General features: G+C 51.6%; 1 protein-coding gene across 2 annotated transcripts in view; it reads right to left on the reverse strand.

Moving 5' to 3' along the window:
* The window catches only part of DNAI1 (dynein, axonemal, intermediate chain 1), a 53,782-nt gene that overhangs the window by 896 nt on the left and 30,454 nt on the right, over positions 1-22,432 (reverse strand). For both annotated transcript variants that reach the window (XM_012656020.1, XM_012656023.1), the window contains 9 exons: positions 20,427-20,544; positions 20,100-20,143; positions 12,796-13,043; positions 7,374-7,463; positions 7,158-7,245; positions 6,391-6,470; positions 4,806-4,954; positions 4,609-4,708; positions 2,268-2,453 (listed from right to left, as the gene is read on the reverse strand). In XM_012656020.1, the coding sequence (XP_012511474.1) occupies positions 2,268-2,453; positions 4,609-4,708; positions 4,806-4,954; positions 6,391-6,470; positions 7,158-7,245; positions 7,374-7,463; positions 12,796-13,043; positions 20,100-20,143; positions 20,427-20,544 (1,103 nt within the window). The remainder of the gene's footprint in view (positions 1-2,267; positions 2,454-4,608; positions 4,709-4,805; positions 4,955-6,390; positions 6,471-7,157; positions 7,246-7,373; positions 7,464-12,795; positions 13,044-20,099; positions 20,144-20,426; positions 20,545-22,432) is intronic.

Below are 22,432 nucleotides of genomic sequence, written 5' to 3' on the forward strand. Positions count from 1 at the left end.
GTGTGTGTCCACAGGCCCAAAGAACTCCTTGGTGGACCAGCACCAGTCCCATCCTCCCTATTGTCCAGTGGAGTGTGGGCTATACTGGGGCAGGCTGGGCAGCTGCCATTTCCTGCCTGGCCTTTGCTCCTGGGCCCCTACCCTCTCAGCCACCTGTGCCTGCTGCTCACTGGCACCTGCCCAGCCCTGCCTGCTGAAGGCCCAGCCTGCGTCTGGCCTGGGTTGTAAATTGTGGGGAAAGTGCAGGACCAGTAGGTCCCTCCCTGGCTCCATCACAGCTGCTGATACCATGCAGAGCTCAGGTTTCCTCCTAATGTGACCCCTGCACCTGCTCCCAAATCTGTCTCCCCTATCCCCTTGCAGCCCAGTGCCTTTGCCATTGCACAGTTCAACTCTACACTCTCGAGACAGAGAACAAAGAGCTCCCTTTCTCTCTCTTCTCACTCCTGCTCCTGAATTAAGCTTGGGTTCTCTTCTTGGCCTCACCTCATCCCCTAGGAGTTAGAAGTTATGGCTTTTAGTTCCAGATCTGTCATTAACTCCCTGTATGACTTTGGGCAAGTCCCCTGACTTTCTGAGCTTGTTTCCCATCTCTGCAGTAGTTAGCCTATGACAAGCTGGGCTCTGACACCAATCGTGGGAGGCTCCTGGGCAGGGAAGTCCAGGCCTCTGTGGATAAGCCCTTTCATGCAGTCTGCAGCCCCCAGAGGAAGGGCAGTATGGATGCCTAGAAGATATCCTTTTGCACGAATCACTTGGCTGCTGTTAGGGTCAGGTGACAATTTCACAGGAACTTCTAATCCACTCAAGTACCAGCCCCCAGCTGTCTCCTGCTAAGGTCCTAAGAGCCACAGGTATCCATGTCCTCAGGTCCTTAGAGATGTAAGTCCGCAGAAACAGAGAGCCCAGCTCTCCCAGCCATGACTGACCCTTGCCCTGAGAGGAGTTGGAACTTGTGGAGATCCTTGCCTCTCTGGGTCAGAGTGGGCAGGGCAGGCTCCCACCCATATCTACCATCCTCATGGTGTCACGATTGTACCCCTCCTAAAGAGTGACCATCATCCCTCCTAGAGGGTTGTCTAGCTCTGCCAGCTTAAGCCTGGGTCTCTCTCCTCGATAAATTAAGAACAGATTTTATCTGTTCCACAAATTGTGCTGCCTCCTTCCCCCTCCTTGAGGACAACTAGCTCTGCTCAGCAAAGAGATTCAGACCACGCCTAACACCACCCCCCGAACAAGCCCACCACAACCTCTGGTCCACAGCTGCAGGCGCTTAGCAGCCTTCAGAGTATTTATAGCCAAGTCCACCCCTTCCCCCAGCTGGCTACAATTATAGACCTGGTCACACTCCCAGCCCTTGCCTCCCTAGCCATGGTGGGGAGTAGACCAAGACCCACCAGAGGGATGATGCAGTGGTAGGGGTGTGGAAGGAAGAAGTGAGTAGTTAAAAGAGGTCCCTGCCCTTGCCTCAAACTGCAGTAAATGTCTCAAATTGCAACCGGGAGATATGGTCATCGGGCAAGTTGGCCCAGCCCTGATCCTGGCCCAGAAGCTGGCAGAAAGCAAGGAGCCATTTCCACTCTTAGCACACAAATGGGCAGGACTGGGCTCTGGGTTCTATGGCCTGGGCTGTGAGGTCTGAGTTCTTAAGTCTAAACCTGGACTTAAGAACTGGGCTCTTAACTGGCTCTGGGCTCCATGGCCTATATTTGGGGCCCTTGGGCTCTGGGGAGGGTCTCCTGATCATTAGAGACCCCAGAAACAAAAACCGGAGCTCAGAAGGAGGACTGCATAGCTGCTAACCTAGTTACTCTCTTCACGGCTCATTTCTTTCCTCCCAGTGTGTACCTACAGCTCCCAGCTCAGGGACCATTGGAGCTGAAGCCCTGTGTAAGCCCAGCCAATGAAGCAGTGGCTAAGCCCCGAGCTTCCTGCCTGGGTGACCTGTCATCCCCACAGCATCCTCCACTTCGAATAAGCCAAGGATGCCCTCACATGTGCCTCCCCAGGCTTCAGACTCACCTGCTCCCTGGATATCTCCACCTGGGGCCCCCATAAGTAACTCAAATGCAGCATGTCAAACTGCTCTGTTTCCTCACAAACCTGCTTCTCCTTCTGTGCTCTTCAGTCAGCCAATGACACCATCCTTACTCTGGGTCTCCTGAGCCAGAAACCTGGGAGTCACCCCTGGCTCCTCCCCTTTCTTTCATCCCCACCCTCCTGGAGACTTTATCTCTCCCAGCAGCTGAAACTCCCAAAGCCCCTACCTTTGGCATCTTGCGCAAGTTGGGTGAGAGTTTGAGGCAGGTGACGTGCCCACGGTCATCGCCCACAATGATGATGGGGTGGATGGGATTGAACTGCACGTGGGTGATCTTATTCTTCTTTTTGGCCACCACAGGCTGGTTGCAGATGGCCTCGTACTTGTTGATGGCCAAGTCAAACACATGGGCCTATGAAGAGGTCAGTGTCAGCACATTCAGGGGTAATGATGCCTCTGTCCCCTACCTCAGAGGAACCAGCCCCTGGACTTTCTGGGGAAACACTGCAGAAGGCTAATGACTAGCATACTGAAGCTGGAGGGAGCAGGAGAGGAAATCTGGTGTCTGTTTATGTTTTTTCTACAGCTGAAAGAATGAGAATACAAAGATTTAGGAGAAATTTTAAGTCTATGCATAATCAACAATAATAGCAGCTACCATTTATTGAGCACTTAACTATACTAGACTCTGGGCAAGCATATTACATGTTAAATGGTTGCATTATCTAATTGTGCTTTTCACAATCACTCTTTAAAGTGCTTCTGTTGTTATCCCCATTTTATAACTGAGAAGCTAGAGGCTCTTAGAGGCTAACTTGCCAGTAAGTGGCAGAGCTAGGGTATACACCAGTTAATATACGTAAAGTGCCCAGACAGTGCTTGACACAGAAGGGCTCAATAAATGTTAGATGTTATCTTTACCACCCCCTAAGTCCAAACCACATCAACCCTTGCCTGGACAACTGTACAGCCTTCTAACTGGCCTCCCTGCATCTACTCTTGCCCTTCTACAATTCATCCTCTATGCAGCAACCAGACTTATCTTGCAAAAATTAAAAACCCTCCCATAGTCTCCCTTGGCACTATAAATAAAATCCAGATTCCTCACTCTAGCTCACCTCCACACTCTCATCTCACGCCCTCTTCCCTTGCCTACTCCACGCCAGCCACACTTGCCTCCCTGTTCCTTAAACTCCCAAACTCATTCCCACCTCAGGGCATTTGTACCAGCTGTTCCCTCACTGGGGACTGCCCCCCAATCCTCTCCACATAGCTGCCTCCTTCTTGCCATTCCACTCTCATCAAAGAAGCCTTTCCTGACCACTCTAAGATACCACCCAGTACTTTTCTTTTCTCTCTCTCTTTTTAATATAACAGCTTTATTAAGATATAATTCACATACTATAAAATTCACTCATTTAAAGTATACAATTCTTGGTTTTAGTATATTTACAGTTATGCAGCCATCACCACAACCAATTTTAGAACGTTTTCATCACCCTAGGCCACACAAATCTACTCTGTCTATAAATTTGTCTACTTTGGACATATATAAATGGAACCACACAATATGTGGTCTTTTGCGACCAGCTTCTTACAGTAAGCATGTTTTCAAAGTTAATCCCGTGTGATAGCATGAATCAGTACTTCCTTCCTTGTCATTGCTGACTAATAATCATCTTGGATATACTATATTTTGTTTATTCATTCATCAGTTGATGGAAACTGGGTTGTTTTCCACTCTTTGGCTATTATAAATAATGCTGCTATGAATATTTATGTTCACACATCACACTCTTTTAATTCTCTGCCTAGCACTTAACACTAGGAATTTTGTTGTTGTTGTTTTTTGTCTCTTTCCCTTCACTAGAATGTAAGCTCCCTGAGAGCAGGTATCTAAATCACCAGGGTCTAGCCTGGAGCTGGGCACCATAGTTGGCCCTTAGTAAACATCTGTTCAGTGAATAGATGACTGACTAACTTTAGGGTGATGCCTTAATCACTACTTTCTTTCCTTGAGGCAGCAGGTGCTTCTCAGTTTATACCAAAGTTCATAAGGAAAATGGGTTTGCATCCAAGAATATGTTCATACAATGTTTCTGAGCTTTCACCAATTCTGTGTTGAATAAAGCCCTCCCATCTCACCCCACTGAAGTCCCTTCTCTGAATCACTGCACACTTCCAGAGATGGGGACCTCCCTACCTTATAGACACTATTTCAGTCACAGCTGAACTCTGGCTCATAAGTTTTTCCTTAGATGGAGCTGGCCTCGGCCACCCCCTGGCTCCCTCCCCATTGAGCAGAGAAGATATAATAATTGCTCTATGGCCTCTCATTTCCCTAGAGTGCTTTCTCCTCCAAGATGAACAGCCCCATTCCCTCCTTGAGGCCTCATGGGATGAATGACTCCTCTTTTGACTGGGCCCTGGGAGGCCTGGCCCTTGAGAACACACAGTCCTTATGTCCCACCTTCCCCTACCTGAACTGGGCATGGGGAAGGAGGACCCTGAGATACTTCACCTGATGTCCAGTAGGGGCTCAGTGAGGTCAGGAAGGGGGAACTCACCTTCCCATCTGTGGTAACTGCTGCAAACACAGTAGAAGAGTATGGTGCCCAGGCCACATCGCCCACGGCTGAGTTCAGGTCGTAGATGAACATGGGGGTCCTGCAGTGATGGAGGGGTGGAAAGCCCATGACACAGAGGGCTCACAGTGCCAGAGCCCAGGGTAGGGCCCAGGGCAGGGCGAGGGCAGGCCCCTCACTTGATGGTGTGGTCCCAGATCTTCACTGTCCAGTCAGAGCTGCAGGACATGAAGACCTTGGTGTGGAATGGGTTCCAGGACACAGCATCCACTGCCATGTTGTGGGCATCATAGGTGTCGAGAAATTGGCTGGAATAGGATTTAGAGCACTGGGACGGGGGTAGGAGTGAAGAGACAGATCAGGGTCAGGAACGAGAGGAAGGGCAGCAGCCACCACTCCTCTGGGGCCTGGAGGGTCAGAACCTGAGACTCCACTTCTGTCCCTACCCCATGTCACTGTCGCAGCTGAGCTGGGGCCAAGCTGCTGCCTGCTCTTCCTATCCTCAACACACCCAGAGAAAAAGGAAAGGCTTGAGGGGCTGAGGGTTCAGGATGTGCAGGAGAGCCTTCCTGGAGGGTGAGGGAAAGTGCTGTAGTCTGCCAATTGGCTGACCCCAGAGGATTCCAGGCCAGGCAGAAAAGGCCTTCTCTCCCTGAGACAGGGCAGAGCAGGTCAGTTTCAGGCCCTGGGTGAGGAGTGGCCTGGCCATCTCTCCCAGCCAGGGCCTGTGGACAGACAGAGCCCTGGATCCACCTGCAGCCTAGACATCATCCTTGCAACACTGATAAACATCCCACCTTTTCCAGGTAAGAGCAGGTGCAGAGGCAGGAGCAGACTCAGGTCTCCAGATTTCCTATTCAGTTTCTTGCCCTGACCAGCATGTCCTCTCTCCCTCCCTCTAGGACAGGAGTCCCCACCCCCAACCTATGGTGAGTTGTATAATTATTTCATTATATATTACAATGTAATAATAATAGAAACAAAGTGCACAATAAATGTAATGCGCTTGAATCATCCCCAAACCATCCCCTCTTCCCCGGTCCGTGGAAAAATTGTCCATGAAAATGGTCTCTGGTGCCAAAAAGGTTGGGGACCGCTGCTCTACCAAGATTGTGTGACTGACTAGTCTCTCCTCTCCTGCCTCTCTAGGGCTGCCAATGGGTGGAGAGGGGGTGGGGACCTCTTTTGCATTCAGACCAGCTCTGGCTGGGCCTCAGGGGCTCCTGAGAGGCTGCCTGTAATTAACATTCTGAGTCTCTGAGCCTAAGAAAAGCTTGCAGCAGAGCTATTTCTGGATGGATGGAGGTTCAGAAGGATGTTCACCTACTAACATGAGACCTACAAAACTGGCCACGAGGTTCTGTCCTGCCTGCTGGGATGCACCCAGTATTCAGAGATAAATATGGCCTTCAAAGCTCACCTCAAGTTCAAATCTCCTCTAGGAAGTTGTCCCAGAATGTTCCAACTCCCCCAACCCCCACTCCCACCTCTGTCTCTACTCCCAGGAAGCGGGGAGGGCCCAAAGGGAAAGATGCTCAGCTGGACTAAAGTCGCCCTCCGGATTCTCATCCCCTTTACTGTTTCTAGCCCTTTGTCCTGCCACCCAAGCAGGTCAAGAGACACATTGTGTTCCCCCAAGAGGCTTTTCAGAACTAATGAATGCTAAGATCTGTTGGAATAGGATCTGTCAGAATTCTGAGCTTCCCAGGTGCTCAGGTCTAAGCGGTCCTCTAAGGAGCTGGCACAGGGACAGCACTGCCTCACCTTGTAGATTTTTCCCTCCTCTGTGCCGACCAGGAACATGTAGTCGATCTCTTTGTGGAAGTCAAAGGCGGTTCCACAGCCTTGGGAGAAGAGGGAGCAGCCTTAGCCCAGTTCTGAGAGGGAGGCTGCCAGCACCTCCCCTGCTCAGCAGGGGGAGTGTGCTCAGCACAGGCACTCTCAGAGCAGGACTCAGCGCAGGACAGACGGAACCTGGGCCCCTGTAAGGGCTGGGACCAGGCCAGGAAAACAGAAACCAGCCCTCTGGCCTGCTTGTCCCAGGCAGTTAGGACTCTGCAAACAGCCAGGCGTTCTACAGACAGGAATGGGGGCCTAGGTAAACAAGGCAGGGATTGAGTTAAACAAGGGCAGGGTCAGGGTAAACAGGGACAGGGTCTGCAAACAGTGACATGGTCTGTGCAAACAGGGATATAGTCTGCATAAACAGGGTAGGAATTGAGTAAACAGGGACAGGGTCTGGGTAAACAGGGCCTGATCTGCATAAACAGGAGCGGATCTACGTAACGGCACCTGATCTGCATAAACAGGAGTAGGGTCTGCAAACAGGGATGGGACCTGCATAAACAGGAAAGGTCTGCAGACAGCCAAGGGCTCAGCAGACAGGCGCACGCTTTCCCATCACCTCCTGTCTGGGCGCCAGCACCAGTAGGGGAGGGAGTGCGCAGTGAGGGGAAGGACCACGGTCACTGACCCTCGCTGGGCCCGAATGACCTGGCCAGGTCTGGAGGTGAGTGGGCTGGGGCTCCTACCCATGGTGTGTAGCTGCAACCCCTCAGACACTTCCATGGTGCTGCCTTCCACCTTCAGCTTGATGACATCTGTGTGAACCAGCTCGCTCTGTAGTTACAGAAGGATGTTGGGGGAGGGCATGTGGGTTGGGCTGGATCAGGGCTTGGGGTGTCCTTTGCCATTTAGCTCCCCCCTCCCCATTAACCCCTGTGTGACCCTCTCTGGGAAATAAGCACCTTGACGATCGTCCAAGACACAATCCTGCCGTCAGATGACACAGAGAAGAAGTTAAGGTTTTGGTCCATGTCATCCTTCTGCCACTTGACCTGAAACATCCCAAACCATGAGCTCTGGGACCTTCTTAGGGTGCTGAGTTAGGGCTGTGAGCTTAGCAGGGCTCCCCTAAGCACTTATCTGAAGCTTAGGAGCAAGTTCTGGAAGCCCATTTCCCAGAATCCCATGATTGGTCCTCCCTCCCTCCCTCCATCTATCTCTGTCTCTCTCACCCCTCTCTCCCTGACTGTCCTGGGGCCACAGTGCCAGTCAGGACATTGCCCTAATATACTGGCTTGGCAGTGGAGCTACCCCGTCCCTCCCTGGGTTGAGTTCTAGGAACCTCACTGTGGGAAAAAGACAGTGGCTCTGAGTTCAACCTCCCCACATAAACATGGCTTAGAAAGGACAGGGCCCATCGACCAGTTTCTTCATTTACAAAACAGGAATCATGGCTGGGCGTGGTGGCTCACGCCTGTAATGCTAGCACTCTGGGAGGCTGAGGCGGGCGGATCGTTTGAGCTGAGCAGTTTGAGACCAGCCTGAGCAAGAGCTGTCTCTACCAAAAATAGAAAGAAATTAGCTGGACAACTAAAAATATAGAAAAAATTAGCCAGGCATGGTGGTGCATGCCTGTCGTCCCAGCTACTTGGGAGGCTGAGGCAGGAGGATCGCTTGAGCCCAGGAGTTTGAGGTTGCTGTGAGTTAGTCTGATGCCACGGCACTCTAGCCAGGGCAACAGAGCCAGACTCTGTCTCAAAAAACAAAAACAAAAACAAAAACAGGGATCATATGGTATAGATTTGTTTTGAGGAATAAGTGAGACAATATATTTGAAGCCCTTAAGTCTGAACATTGCACATATTAAGTGTTCAATAAATGTTAGCTAATATCCTCATCATTACCGTCATCCTAGCAATCTGGGTGCCAAAGTGCTGTAAGGGCCTTTTTTCTGCTTGCTTGGGGTGGGGTTGTGGAGGCACAGGCCCCCACTCCCTTGTCCTCCTCTTCCAAGTTTGGCCTTTCTCTAGGAAGTGTCTCCTCTGTTCCCACCTCCACTTCTCTACTAGCTCCTGCTCTCAAAATCTTGCTCCCAAGTCCCGGATTTGAGCTGCAGTTCTCCATCTGCAAATCAGGGTTAATTCCCTGCCCCACTCGTCTTCTCAGGGCTGGAAGCAAACATATGGGAATGTGTTTTGGACACAGAGCTGTTGTCTTATGAAGATGACACGCTTGAGACTCAAGTTTCTGTTGCCAGATGTGGAGGCCTGGCCAAGCCATGTTCCAAAGAGCTGGGGTGGGGCTGGGTGCCCAAAGCTTTCCAACCTCCAGCTCCCTCCAGACTGCCCATGCTGGGACCACTGTCCTGTCCCCTCCCCTTGTCTCAAGCAGAGGCTCAATGAGGGAGGCCAAGAACCCAGAGCCCGTTGCCTGTAACCGCAGCTGTCACCATGGTTGTTGGGGAGTGGGGGTGGGGAGAGAAGGGTTGCTCTCCCCAACCACCCCCCAGGCCTGGCAGATCAGAGCTGCAGGAGGACGTGCTGAGTCCTGCGTGGGCTTGTCTGGGCAGCTGGCTCTTTTGTGCTTTCACTGGGGGGCTGAGAACACCACAGATCCTGTAAGGCATAAGTCAGAGCCAGCCCTAATACTGAGACCACTTCCCCTTCTGTGTAAAGGAGGTCCCTTTAAAGCAGGGAGGGGACGGGGTGTGTCAAAGGCCAGGCTATAAGAGGCAGCTAGGGAGCTGCAAAGGGAAGTGTTTAATGAGCAGATGCCAGCACGCATGGAAATTGTATTTCACACCCCACTTAGCAGGCCGATGCCCAATGGGGGGTGGTGTGAATGTATTTGTAAGTGACTGTGTATATAAGTGTGTGCAAATCATACACGTGCTCCTTGGGTGCAGGTGGGAGGGTAGAAATAAAGCAGGAGAGGGAGGGTGGCATGTGGCGTTAAGAGAATGAATGAATGCCCAGGGACCAGGTGGTAGGAAGGAGATGGAGCCTACTTAACCGATTCCTTCTCTTGTGCCTTACCTGGTTAGGGCAGACCTGCTTGATTCTAGTCTCTGCTCATACATCCTTCCTGCTCTCTTCCTCAGAATTGCACAAACATGCACGTGCACATGAACACACACACACACACCCCAGAGTGTTGCTGGCTGAGGCTTTGCAGTAGGGCTTTAACAGGGTTGGACTACCCGGGCAGGCTCCCTGGGGAATTAGCCTGTGCTGTGGGACAGGAGCCCAGTCTTATTAGAACAGACAGTTCTCTCCCTGGCTCCAAAATCTTCCGTGGCTCCCCACTGCCAACAGAACAAACTCCTTCTGCCTCAGTCTGGCATTTGAGATCGAAAACAACCTCTCTGGTCTCCCCCAAATACCTCTGACACAGTCCCTTTAAGAAGGACCTATTAGACTCTGATGTCTCTGACATCTCATTCACTAGCCTGGCTCTCCTTCAAGCTCCTGGCTCACACAGCCAACTGCCTGTAAGTCACCTCCCTCCAAGTGTCCCCTGGGCTTCTTGTATTAACTTCTGGCCAAACCTGTTTCTCTTCTGCCATTTCTTACTTCTGTGGATGCCCCACTGGGCACTCCAAACCCAGGCAGCATGGATTCTTCCCTTTCCCCGTATCCAATCAATCATTTCCTTCTGTTGATTTGACGGCTCCACCAGCTCTTAACCCTGTCTTCTCTATTCTGTCTCCACTGCCCCTGCCTAGCTCAGGCTTCAAAACTGCTCTTGCTGCAGGCAGAAAATTGCTGATTTCCGAGACACAGACGTGACCATGTTATTTACTCCTCTGCCCAAAACCCTCTGATGGTTGGGTAGCGATTTTTCAAACTATGTGCAGGGGGCAGGAGGAGTTATAATAGGAGGACTTCAAGCAAGCGGGGCCCTGGTCCTACCAGAGCAGCTCCACTCTCATCTTTTTAATGTATTGGGCTTCTGTATTAACAATTCACTTGAAACTACTGACCTACACAGTGTCCAAGCTTCTCAACTCAACAGAGAAGAGCACTCATGATTGGGGGCCCATTCTTTCCTCAGGTCCTACTCCCCTCCTGTCTCTCGCGTGGTGTACCAAATGATGCTTGATGCCCCATGTCATTGCACGTGTGATCCCCTCTGTACCCTTCTTCATCCAACACTTTCTCATCTCTCACTATTCAGCCCAGGCATTGCTTCCTCTACAAAGACATGCCTGGCCCTCCTGCCCCAGTCCCCACCCAGGACAATGTGGATTGTCACACATGCAGCACACTGCCCTGCTCTGGCCAGCCTGTGGCTGTGGTTATCACCCCACTGGGAACTCCAGAGATCAGGCCCTTAAGTATCCTCGGCAACCAGAAAGGCAAACAGGAAGGAGTTCCTGAATGGATGAATGAGTGAATGAATGAACTAGGAACAAGAGGAAAAGAAGGGAACAGGAAGTGAGTAAATGAATCAGGCAGGTCCCTCCCAGTCACGTGCCATGACTCCAGCCAGGAGTCCTGAGTTTTCATTTTGCAAAGGCACTAGCCCAGGTTTCCTGGCAGGACGGTGCAAAAGCAGAAGGCCACTCCTGTCCAGGTGACTTCCCATCTTCCTGGGACCTGCCCAGTGAAAGTGACAAGGAAGCTTCTCTGGTTCAGTGAACACAGTGCAGGAGTAGGGTGGTTGGCCTGGGTCCCTGCCCCTCTCAGGGATGATCTGTGCTTGGCCCTGGACTATGTGAACTGGGACGGCTGGGGCAGGGCTGGTGTGGGTTCAGTCTGATCAGGTCTTTTCTCCTCTCCCTGGGCTTTAAAGAATCTGCAGATATCTTTCGCATGCCTGGAGACTTCCATGTGCCTAGAGGTGATAAACTGGGAGGTGGGCTTTTTGGCGGAGAGAAATCCTGAGGCTGCAAACTCTGGTCCCTGCTTTGGTGGAGAGTAGCAGAGGGGGCTGCCTACCTCCCACCGTCTGCCCTAGGCTCTGGATAAAGAATAAAGCCAAGAGGGCACTATGTCCCTTGTGCCTGGGCAGTCCTCCCTCTGCTCAGGCCTGTCTGGGAGTTGAGATTCAGTGCCTGGGGCAGGTGTCCAAGTGGCTCAGGGAGCTCAGGGGCAGAAGAGGCAGGGTTGGGTGCAAAAGATGAGAAGACAGAGCCCAGAGACCTTGCCTGATGAGCCCAGAGACCTTGGGCAACTTGAGGCAGAAATTCATCCTTAGATTTTCTCAGATCTGCCCATAGGCGGAGGGTGCACAGCTCAGAAGGAGGGGGACATTTGGAACACAGTGAGAAAGGGCCCCAAAGCCAGAGCCAAGAGACCTTCTGAGAGTGAAACTGTGAAATCTACTCCCAGTGGAATAAGATGGGAGATAGAGTCAGGGCGAAATCCAGCCCCAACATCCAGGTAATGGTCCCAGGCTGGTCTTGGACTTCTACAGAGACCCCACCCACCCCTTGAGACCTGCCACAGAGAGGTTCAGGGCCAGACCTCACCTACCAGGTCCTACAGCCCCACCCAGAGGGCAGGCAACCAGCAGCAACCACCCCAGCCTGGGATTTCCCAAAATCTCACCCAGACAGCAGAGGAGAGCCCCTGTGGGGAGTTGAGGAAAACTGTAGACAAGAATCTGGAGTCTTTAACATACAGTTGACAATACGGATTTAAATTGAGCAGTTCCACTTATATACGGATTTTCTTCCACCTCTGCCACCCCTGAGACAGCAAGACCAACCTCTCCTTTCTCTCCTCCTCCTCAGCCTGCTCAATGTGAAAATGACAAGGATGAAGACCTTTATGATGATCCACATCCACTTAATGAATAGTAAATATATTTTCCTTATGATTTTCTTGATTACATTTTCTTTTCTCTAGCTTACTTTATTTGTAAGAATACAGAATATGACACATACCACATGCACAATATGTGTTAATGGACTAAGTTAGCAGTAGGCTTCTGGTCAATAGCAGGCTATTAATTAAGATTTGGGGGAGTCAAGAGTCATACACAGATTTTCAACTGTACAGAGTGTCAGCACCCCTAACCCCTGTGTTATTTAAAGATCAACTTTACTCAGCTGGAGACTGTCAGGCCCTGGAGGCTTCCAACTAGGGCCTCTGAGTTACTGATTGCCATACCTAAGAGACCCTTGGCAGACAGATGGGGCCTCCTGATGGGAGCTCTGGGGCAGCAGACCCCAGATCTTACTGGAGACCCTCTGACCTCCTGATTTCCACCTTCTGCCCTTTGTGCCCCTTCTCGCACCCAGCTCCTTGGCCTCTAGGCTGGTACCTGCCGTCCCCATACCCTTGCCTGTAGCCCTAGGCCCCAAGGTCCCTCCCCCATGGCTCCCAGGCCCACATGCCACTCCCATCCCCACTTCTCCCACTCTGGTTCGAGGCTGACCTGCCATACAGGTTCCGTGTGCTTCCCAGACTTGGCTGAGCTGCGGAAGGAGGGCTGGGAGTGAGGCTTCTTAAGGTTGTAAATGGCCACATTGCCATCGTAGTGGCCCACCACCACCAGATAGGGATGGTCCACATGCATGTCAAGACACATGATGCCGCTCTCACTGCTGAAGATGTATTCGGGGAAGCTGGGGTTCTTCATGCTGTAGAGCAGCAGCATGCCCCGGCTCTGCTTCATGAAGTCATCTACCCAGGGAAGATCAGTGGCTGTGGTTGGGGGATCCAACTGCCGTGATAGGGGGAGCCCCCTTGTCCCACACCACCAGATGGGCAAGCCCTGCCCTGCCCTGCCTCTGTCAGAGAGTGTGGGATTCCTCTCTGGGCTTCATCTTCTCAGTCTGTGAAACAGAATTATGAGATTCGGCTTACCCCTTCTCAGAGTTCATGGAAGGATCCCAGGCCTATTCTTATTCTTCTGGGGTATAGGAAAGGGAGACACAGGCTCAAAGAGTTGCTAAGTGAAGAACGTGTGTGGCCCTGGGAAGGAGCAGTACTCTTGGAGGGGGTTCAGCCCAGGGTCAGGCTGCTGTCCCACAGATGCCTGGATAATGCCCATGTGCCCCGCCCCCGGCCAAGGCTGGGTTAAGTTTGGACTAACATGGAATTATCTATAATAAGTCCCCCAGTAGCCATCTATGAGCATCTCTCCATACTCTCTGGCCCCACAGTCCCAGTTGCAGCCTGAGCCCTATCTGTAGGCATGCTCCCCAAACCCAGAAGTCCCAGGCCAGCCAGTCAGGCTTCCACAGGCCCACTCAGCCTGGGCACAGCTTTTGGTGCTCAACAATGGACTACTTAGCCAAGGTCTTTATCCCTACCTGCCCCATGTCAAGGGAGTGCCTCCCACTCTTTCATATTCTGCACACTTGGCATCCATCCTGATATGCAGCCAAGGAACAGTCCCGACCCTCAAGTCCAGCTCTCCAGCCACCAGCCCAATCTGCTCAGCCTCTTCCCCAAGCTCAGAGGAGCCAGCCCTGGAGAGGTGAAAGGATAGAAGGCTAGCATAGGTCCCTATCTTGGGGGCCCTATGCCAAGGCAGCATTTGGTCAATATGAAGCCCCTTCCCCGCTCCCTGCGCCAGGGCTACCTCCTTTGTTTCTGGCAACCGCAGGGCCTGGGAGGGCCACCTCCTGACAAAGCATCTAGTCCTGAGATGTGAAGCCTATGGGTAGGAGGCTAGGGGGCAGCCCTGACTTGACTAGTTTTGATGGGTTATTCTCTCTGTCTTATTTCTAAGGCTGTGCCTTACTCAAGAGAGTAAGTGACTGGGCTAAGCTCAGGGACAATCTGGGCCCAGCCCCCTGGGCTTAAGACATGAGCCCATCTACCACCAGGTCCCAGGTATGCTCACCCCAGACACCCTGCAAACACCAGTCTGTGCTCTGACTGGGAGCAAGGAGCTGCCAGGAGCCAGACAAGCCCTAGAAGGGTACAGCTGGAAGCTGTGGCAAGCAGCTTTCCATGGGGAAACACACCTCCCCTGGTGGGACTAATCCTCACAGCTCTGAGACTCCATCAGGAACTCCTTCCCTGATCACTTGCAAGGGAGGCCACAAGTGCAAGGAGCGGGTGGCCCCTGGGGTGGAAGGTACCAGGGTCCAGCCTGAGCCAAGGAGAGGGCATGCAGTGGTTCAGGAAGCAAAATGCTTCTGCTTTGGGAAAGTAAGCCTCCCAGCAAAAAGAAGGAGCTTGGGGGTTCCCAGATTCCCTGGAGCCAAAGTTGGCTGACCCTGTGCCTGGCTTCCTCTCAAAGCCAGTAGGGAGCTGGCCTTGATGTGGCTGGGGAGCAGCTGACAGTACCTCACTCTATGGGGCTCCAGGGTGAGCCCCGAGAGCTGGCTCTTCAAGGGAGAGATCTGCAGCTGTCTGAGGGGACTGTCCTTCCCACCTAGATCAGATCAAGAAGGGATTGAAGTGGGCAGTGTGACAGTCATTTTAGCTCCTTTTGTTCATCCAGCAAATCCTGAGCATCTGATCTGGGCTTCCCCCTGGGCTGGCTCCTGCAGGGACATAGACACTGCTTGAGTCATGGGCTTGCCCTTAGCATCCCCTAGTCTGACAGGAGAGACAGACCCTGCAGGTGAATGAGCAATCAGTGTGCTAACTGCCAGGCCAGAGGTGAGCCACCAGTGATCTTGACTCCAATCTGTCCTTGGTGCCAGCCAAGACTAACAAAGGGTCAGTGGGGTGGGCAAGCAAGTGAGCGGGTGAACAAAAGGGTGAATGAATGAGTGGGTAGGTGGGTGACTGATCCTCAGGCCAAGGACTCTGATGCTCTCCTTGTTGTACCAAGTGGTAAAGGTGGGCATGACCCTCACATTTACTCTTACTATGGCACAGGGCCTGGTCCTGGAGAGACAGCAGTGATGACTCACTTTCTCTAGACAAACTCCAAGCAGCCCCTGCCTCTACATGTGTGCACAGCGTGCTCATGATCAGTGAAACTAGGAAGGGAAGGTAGAACAGTGGTAGAACAGTGGTAGAACAGTGCCCAATGAGGAAGATGGATTGATGTCTCATTGAACTGGCAACCATCAGTGGGGCAACCTCAGCCCCACAACTCTAATGCCGCCAGCAGGTAACAGCTCTGGATCCTGGGGGGCCACTTTGGAGCATTCTGGCTGTCAGGATAACCCTGGGCTCCTACACAGGATTCAGGGAGAGCAAGGCAGGCAGAGGGCATGTTGGGGCATCAGGCTAAAGCCAGGTCAGTGGTCAAGAGGAAGTAGATGCCAAGCTGCAGAGTTAAGGATCCCAAGCCAGCCTCTGACAGCCGGCTTCTCTCTTACTGTGGTTTCCTGAATGAGTCCAGCCCAGGACTGGCTCCAAGGCAGCAGCTGGTTAATGACTCCCTTATTAAGTCATGCAAGAGGCACTTGGAGGGGGCGTATGGTAGGCAGAATAATGCCCCCTCCTGCAAAGCTGTCCACATGCTAATCCCCAGAACTGTAAATATGTCATTTTGCATGGCAAAAGGGACTTTAAGGATGTGATTAAGTTAAAGACTCTGAGATGAGGAGATTATCCTAGATTATCTGGGTGGGCTCAGTGTAATCACAAGAGTTCTTATAAGGGAAAGTGGGAAGCGGGAGAGTCAGAGAAGGAGATGTGACCATAGAAGCAGATGTCAGAATGATGCGATTGCTTGCTGGAAGGGGGCCACAAGCTGTGGAATGTGTGCAGCCTCTAGAAGCTGGAAAGGCAAGGAAATAGATGCGCCCCTAGAGCCTCCAGAAGGAACGCAGGCCTCCGGACACCTGATTTTGGCTCAGTGAAACTGATGTTGGACTTCTGACCTCCAGAACTGTAAGATAATAAATGTGTGTTGCTTTAAGGTTTATGTTTGTGGTCATTTGATATGGCAGCAACAGGAAACTAATATAGTAGGCATTCAGGGAAAATTCCTAAAACTCTACTTTTAGGAATCAGAGAGAGGCGCTCCCATAGATGGCACTTTTGTTCTGGGAAACTCTGAGAGCAGTCCCTCTAGAAGCCACAGGCTGGATGCAATGACCCTCAGCTCTTCTGGCCACAATAATGAAACCCTCCCTCAGTCTCCCATACCTCAGCCTTGCCACCTTGGACTCCAGGAAGTAATGTCCCTTGGGTTTGGATTTTCACTGTTTCCAAAGGCAGGGGACCAGCGCAAGGTTGCCCTAAAGAAGGGCATCAGGTGCTAGAGGGTTCCAAGCCTTAAGGATGGCCCAGAGGCCATAGTGACAAGCTGGGCTCTGCCTCCCAGGCAGCTGGGCTTTTCCAGGCACTCTCATTCAATTAGAAGTCATATTTAAATAGTGTGAAAATAAGAGCAAGGCCTTGGAGACAGAATACATCAGGCGGGACATTTAATTTGATTTAGGGAAAATGAGGCAAACATTTGAGAACCTAAATAACTAACCAGTAATTAAACTAACAACAGGAATGCCCTTGCAGTACAACCCAGCAAGCACAGTGGCCTTTATGGACTGTATTTACAAAGAGACCTGACAACATAATTAGTCCTGTAAATTTTACGCAGCCTGTAGCCGAGGAGTGATGGATTTTGTGTGTGGAGGATGAACAGGGAGAAATGAGGTGGATGAATTTCCATTTTCAGTAAATGAAATTAACACTGCTTAATTAGTGAAGCTGACAAATAAATGATCAGGAAAGATTTAAATCCCTACAAGTGTATCTCTGGCCTGGGCAGGCTCAGGGACAAGCCAGGATGTAGTGGGATAGGTGGGAATGGGTTTAGCGCTGGGAACCAGGGCCTGATGTTGGCCCCTTTTGAAGGTGCTGTCCCCAGAGGGAGGCTGGGCTGAACGACAGTTGGCTACCCTGCCCTTCCAATATGTGGCTCCTGGGAAGCTTCCTGCCTCATCTCCTCAGGACCACACAGAGCATCCAGGATCTGTTCCACCATCGCTGCCTGGCAGACCATGAGGAGCCCCCAGTTCCCTGCCATGAGCTGGCTAATGGGCTAGAAAGGACCCTCTCAGTCCAGCAGGCTGACATAATTGCATCCCAGCAGTCCCAAGGCCATCTCTAGCTCCCATTTCCTTCAACCTTCCTCCACCTGCTTTCACCTGCTGACAGTCTCTTTCTCCACTCTGCTAGGAACATGGGACCTGGCTCTAGTCTCTGCCGAGTCTCTGCCCTTTGAGCAGCCTGACGTGCCCACCACTAGTAGTCAGCAGCCACAGAGGGGGACATGTGGGAATGCTTCTTTTGCAGGCAATTACTGGACTTCCTTTCCCCGTCTGCTTGCTCCTGGCCTGGCTCCAACCAACCTGCCCTGTCCCAAAAATGGGGGATTGGTCACAGTCCTTGCTAGGGTACCTACCTACCCCAGCCAAAGTTTTATTTGGGTAGATTACAGAATAAATATCTGGGAATTACAGGCAAAACGAGGTTTATGAGGTCTGGACTGAGCTCACCAGGGTCAAACTCAACAACAAACCCAAATTCTCACTCAGTGTTTGTCCATATGAGGCAAAATCTGATTATGGGAGATTGGTGTCTGGGAGCTTCCAAAGACAAGCAGCTTCCAGCTGCTCCTCACGATGGCCCCAGCCAGCAACTAGGGTGCCTGCCCACCTCAGCTGTGCCCTTCTGCTTCCATGGAGGCACCTGGGCACTCAAGAGCATGGGACTCCTGGAGGCGGCCTCAGGAGCGGATGCAGGGGCCTTTCTGAGTCCCAGCCCAGCCTGGCTCTGCTCAGGCCTCTGCAGGTGGTTCTGAGATATGCGAGGATCTGGAGAATAGATGCTTACCTGAAAGCTGGCTGACAAATCCTGAGCCAGTGACAGCAACAGCAAATACTACTGCAGGTGCCATTGGGCACTGCTCCCTAAGAGAGATTCCCCTCTGTCCCCACAGCCCCCTTTCTCTGCTCAGGCCCCCTGAGGGTACTGCAGGAAAGCTTGGGGAAAGAATGACACACAACTCAGCAATGACTGTCCTTCATATGTAGGTGGTTCCCACAGCATGCCGGACACGTTTATGTCTTCTCTCTCAAGTGTGCCTCACAACAACCCTGGGCTGGAGGCCTGGCAGGTTGCCAGCCTCTCCATGTCCCCAGTGAGGAAACTAAGGCTCAGAGAGCTTCTGGCCCCAGGCACACCACTGGGGAGTGACCCTGCAGGAGAAGGTCCGTGCTGGGGCAGCACTCATGCCTGTGAATGTTGCTGAAAGGACCCACGAAGAACAAAGAGACCCTTCCTGGGTAAGTGCCTGCCCAAAGGAGGTGCTGGGTCTGTCACATTTGTGAGAGGTAAATTACTCTTCTCTGCTGCTCCTGACGAAGGCTGCCCCCTAGCCCGCCATATGACTCCGACCAGCTGGCCTTGCTTCTGACCCTGGGCGGGAGAAGGATGGGCTAGAACTGAAGCAGTTTCTCCTCCCACCTTCTAGGGAGCCTGCCATACCCCCACCTCAGTTCTGGGCAGAGAGCCTGGGCTGAGAGCAGCCTCACAGGGGGGTCCACACCCATTCCTTAGGGGACCTGCCCAATCCCCAGGCCCTGTTCCAGGCCCAGTAGCTGCAGCACAGGCGGGGGAATGTGCTAGCTCCCTGCCAGAGGGGGAGGGTGCTTCCCATTTGGCAGCAGCCCACCCTCAGGAGTGGGGACACAATGCAGGCATTTAGGGCATCCTCAAAGGCAGCCCAGACCACAAGACCGGGAGCAGCGCCAAGGTCTCCTCCCTGAGAGGAATGACAAACACCAACTCCTCCTCGCCCTCCCCTCTCCCCAACCCCGGTCAAAGAATGGGCGGCCAGGCGGTCCGAGGGGCAGAGACCAGGAGCTTGTGTGCCTGCCAGCCAGCAGCAGCTTGGAGAATGGGAAGGTTTTTCTGTTTGCAGAAGCTGATCCTCCCGGCCAGAGGACAAGCTGTTAGCATGGGAAGCTGCGACTAGTGCGAAGTGTAGGGCCCTCTCCCGTCAGGAAGGGGGAACGTCCAGGCCAGCACAGTGATAGGGGCTTCTGTGGGAACCAAGTCACATGAAGGGAAAGCAAACTGCCCAGATGCAGGTACCTCCCTGCTGCAGGTGGGTACTGGCCGAGGCAGGGACACTCGGGACAACAGTGGTATCCCAGGGCTCAGGGGCCAAGGGATGAAGCACTTCAAGCACTCGCTCCCCCTCTCCATACCCCCCTACAACCTGATCAGGACTGCCTCATGAGGAGGCCTGATGGGGGGCAGGGGCCTCCATCCCTGCCCCACAGTTGTGGTTATAAGATCCTGCCTCTCTCCTTGGGAAGCCTGCGCCAGTCTCCCAACCTCTTTCTCAGTCTCCAGCCTTATGCCTGCAGTTCCCCCCGCACTAGTCATGTCCCTGTCCTTGAATTCCTTCAGTGGTTTCCCCTCAGGAGAAGGTCTGAGTTTCTTGAAATGGCTTATCAAGTCCCTTGACGGCTGACCGCAGCCCCTCAACAGCTTCATTTCCTGTCATACTTCTCATGCCTCCAGACCTTTTCATATGTATGTCCCTCTGCCGGAAGTGCTCTGCTCTCCTTCACCGGAAAACTCTTTCAAGGCTCATTTGGCACATTCAGCCTAGTATATTCCTTTACCCAGAACTAATAGCTGGTATGACTGTAGGTCTTCCCCATTAGGCTGTGAGCGCCCCCGAGGGCAGTGACTATGTCCTAGTCATCTTTGCATTTCTCACACCTGGCAAAGAGCTCTGCACAGAGCAGGTACTTGGTGTTTGTTGTTTACATGAGCAAATGAATGAACAGCCAGATCACTTACAGGAGCCATGTCCCACTGCAAAAAGATCCCTGTACTTCGGATTCCTGCAAAAGAAATATGAACCCATTGGCACAGGAAATGAACATGGCCTTTCCATGGACAAAGGTCTTCCCATGGACATTGGAGCCTAACTTCCCTGCAGACTTCTACTCTCCAGCTTAGGCCCTCATCAACTGAGAGATCTGGGATGATCTTGCAATCCCATAGGAATCCTGTTTTTCCCATACTGCCACATGTCACACTCACGGTGGTTCAATGCAGCAGAAGGGGCTCCTTGGGGTTGGTTTGTTGTGGGCCCTCAGGGTCTACTGCAATGCCTGCACTCACCAGCAGAGGGCGGTGACCGCCAGGCGCTTGGCTTTGTCGTTTTGGAACTTCCAGAGCGGCAGCAGGGTACCCTCCTGGTCCCGGTATTCGTCAGCAGCATCCTCGTAATACTTAAAATCTTAAACACACACAGGCAAAGTCAGCGGTGGGACTGCCACTTTATGGCAAACCTAGGTCCACTACTTACTGTCTGTACCTCTTTGGGAAAATGGTGAACCTCTGTGTTTCAAAATGGGAATAATAGCATACTTCTCTCAAATGACTGCTGGGAGGATATATTAATTAAGGTAATATATACAAAGAGCTTCAAAAAGTGCCTGGCACAGAGTAAGTTCTGTGTGTTAGCTATTGGTACTGTCATCGTTGTTGCTGGAGGTAAATTACAATAAAGCAGCCATGTCCGTGTGACTAAAATCCCAGGTTTGCAGCCCTTGTCCCCATGAGTTTCCCCAGCATTTCAGAAGGCTCAGAGGGGAGCAGTCAAATTTCAGAGGTTCAGCTGCCAAGGGTTGATTAACAGTTCTATTCATTCTGCCTCGTAAATCTCTAAAACGTAGCCCATCTTCATATTCACTGCCAAGCTTCACTTTAACGAAGCTGCCTGGATCCCCCATGGGTTCCTTGAACTCAACTTCATCTCCTGCCCTTAAAATTGTCTATGCCTTCCATTTTTTCTAAGTTAAGTAGAAATCTCATCCTTCTACTTGTCTACCTCAGAAACCTGGATAATCCTTGACTGATCTCTTTCCATCATTTCTCATATTTTCCTTCTGATTATCTTTTTAATCCATTCACTTCTCTCCAAACACTGCCCAGGTTCGGGCTTCAACATCCATCACCCGGATTATTATGACATGCTTCTAACTGGTCCCCTACCTCCAGTAACTCCTCCTCCAGCCCATGTCCCACAGAGCTGCCAGACTGAACCAACAGATAACCTTACCACACCACTCTCCCCACCCCACTAAAACCCTCTCAATGGCTCTCCTTGCACAGGGCTCCTTGATCAAACCAAGGCTCCTGGCCAGTACTTCCATGGCATTTCTAGCCAGCTGTCCATGTACCCCCCTACATCAAATAGTGCCAATGAGTCAAGGTGTCTCATGTTTCTTTGTGTTTCTACATGCTTTTCTATGTCTAAAATGTCCTGCTCTTCATGGCAAACTCTTACTCACTCTAGATCCAGATCAAACTACTCCTTCTCTGTAAGGCCTTCACTTTCTTTTGAGCAGAGTCAATTCATTCCTCTGTTCCAGCCCTGCCTCTCCTCTACTGAAACATCTGTCACACTATGTTGCCTCTTTTCATCATTTTGCCTGTCTCCCCTACCAGACAGCTCCTGGAGGGCAGGACACACGTTATATTCATCTCTGGGTCCCCAGTGCCTAGCACAGGGCCAGCCACAAAGCAGACACCCAACAACTGTTTATAGAATGCATAGAAATAAATCGGCAGAAGTGAAACGTTCTCAGCATTTTTTTCCAATGAAGGGTAACCATTTAGAAAATGAATCCTCTCATTCAACACAGCCAAGGACATGGCCAGGCATTGCCCCAGCCTCTCCCACAATGCCCCACACCTTGAGGTTGTGGGACTACCCTCAAACATCAAAAATATCTCAGAACAAAAAAGATTTGAGTGATCAGAGAGGTATGAGCCTTGATCACATCAGAGATCACCCAGCTTTGGTTATCTTTGAAAATATCTCATTTCAGGGCGGAGATTAATTAGTAACACTTTTCTCTATTTTCACTGCTTCATGATTACACGTTCCCAAAGGAAAAAGAGTATGCAATTAGAAAAATCAAAGTTCAATGCATTTTTATGTGACTGTATTCTTGTAAATGAAAGTGGTTCACCAAGACTAATTTCTCCATGGATATTAATCAGGTTTGCAGTCCTTTGGTGGGCCACTTGCAGAGGCTGGGTTTCAGGAAGCCAAGCTGTGTGAGTGACAAATTCATTCACAGCTGCTGTGTACTTTGACAGCTTTGAAAAGCACTCGA

Source organism: Propithecus coquereli, unplaced genomic scaffold (genome assembly GCF_000956105.1).
Source record: "Propithecus coquereli isolate 6110/MARCELLA unplaced genomic scaffold, Pcoq_1.0 Scaffold114, whole genome shotgun sequence".
NCBI lineage: Eukaryota > Metazoa > Chordata > Mammalia > Primates > Indriidae > Propithecus > Propithecus coquereli.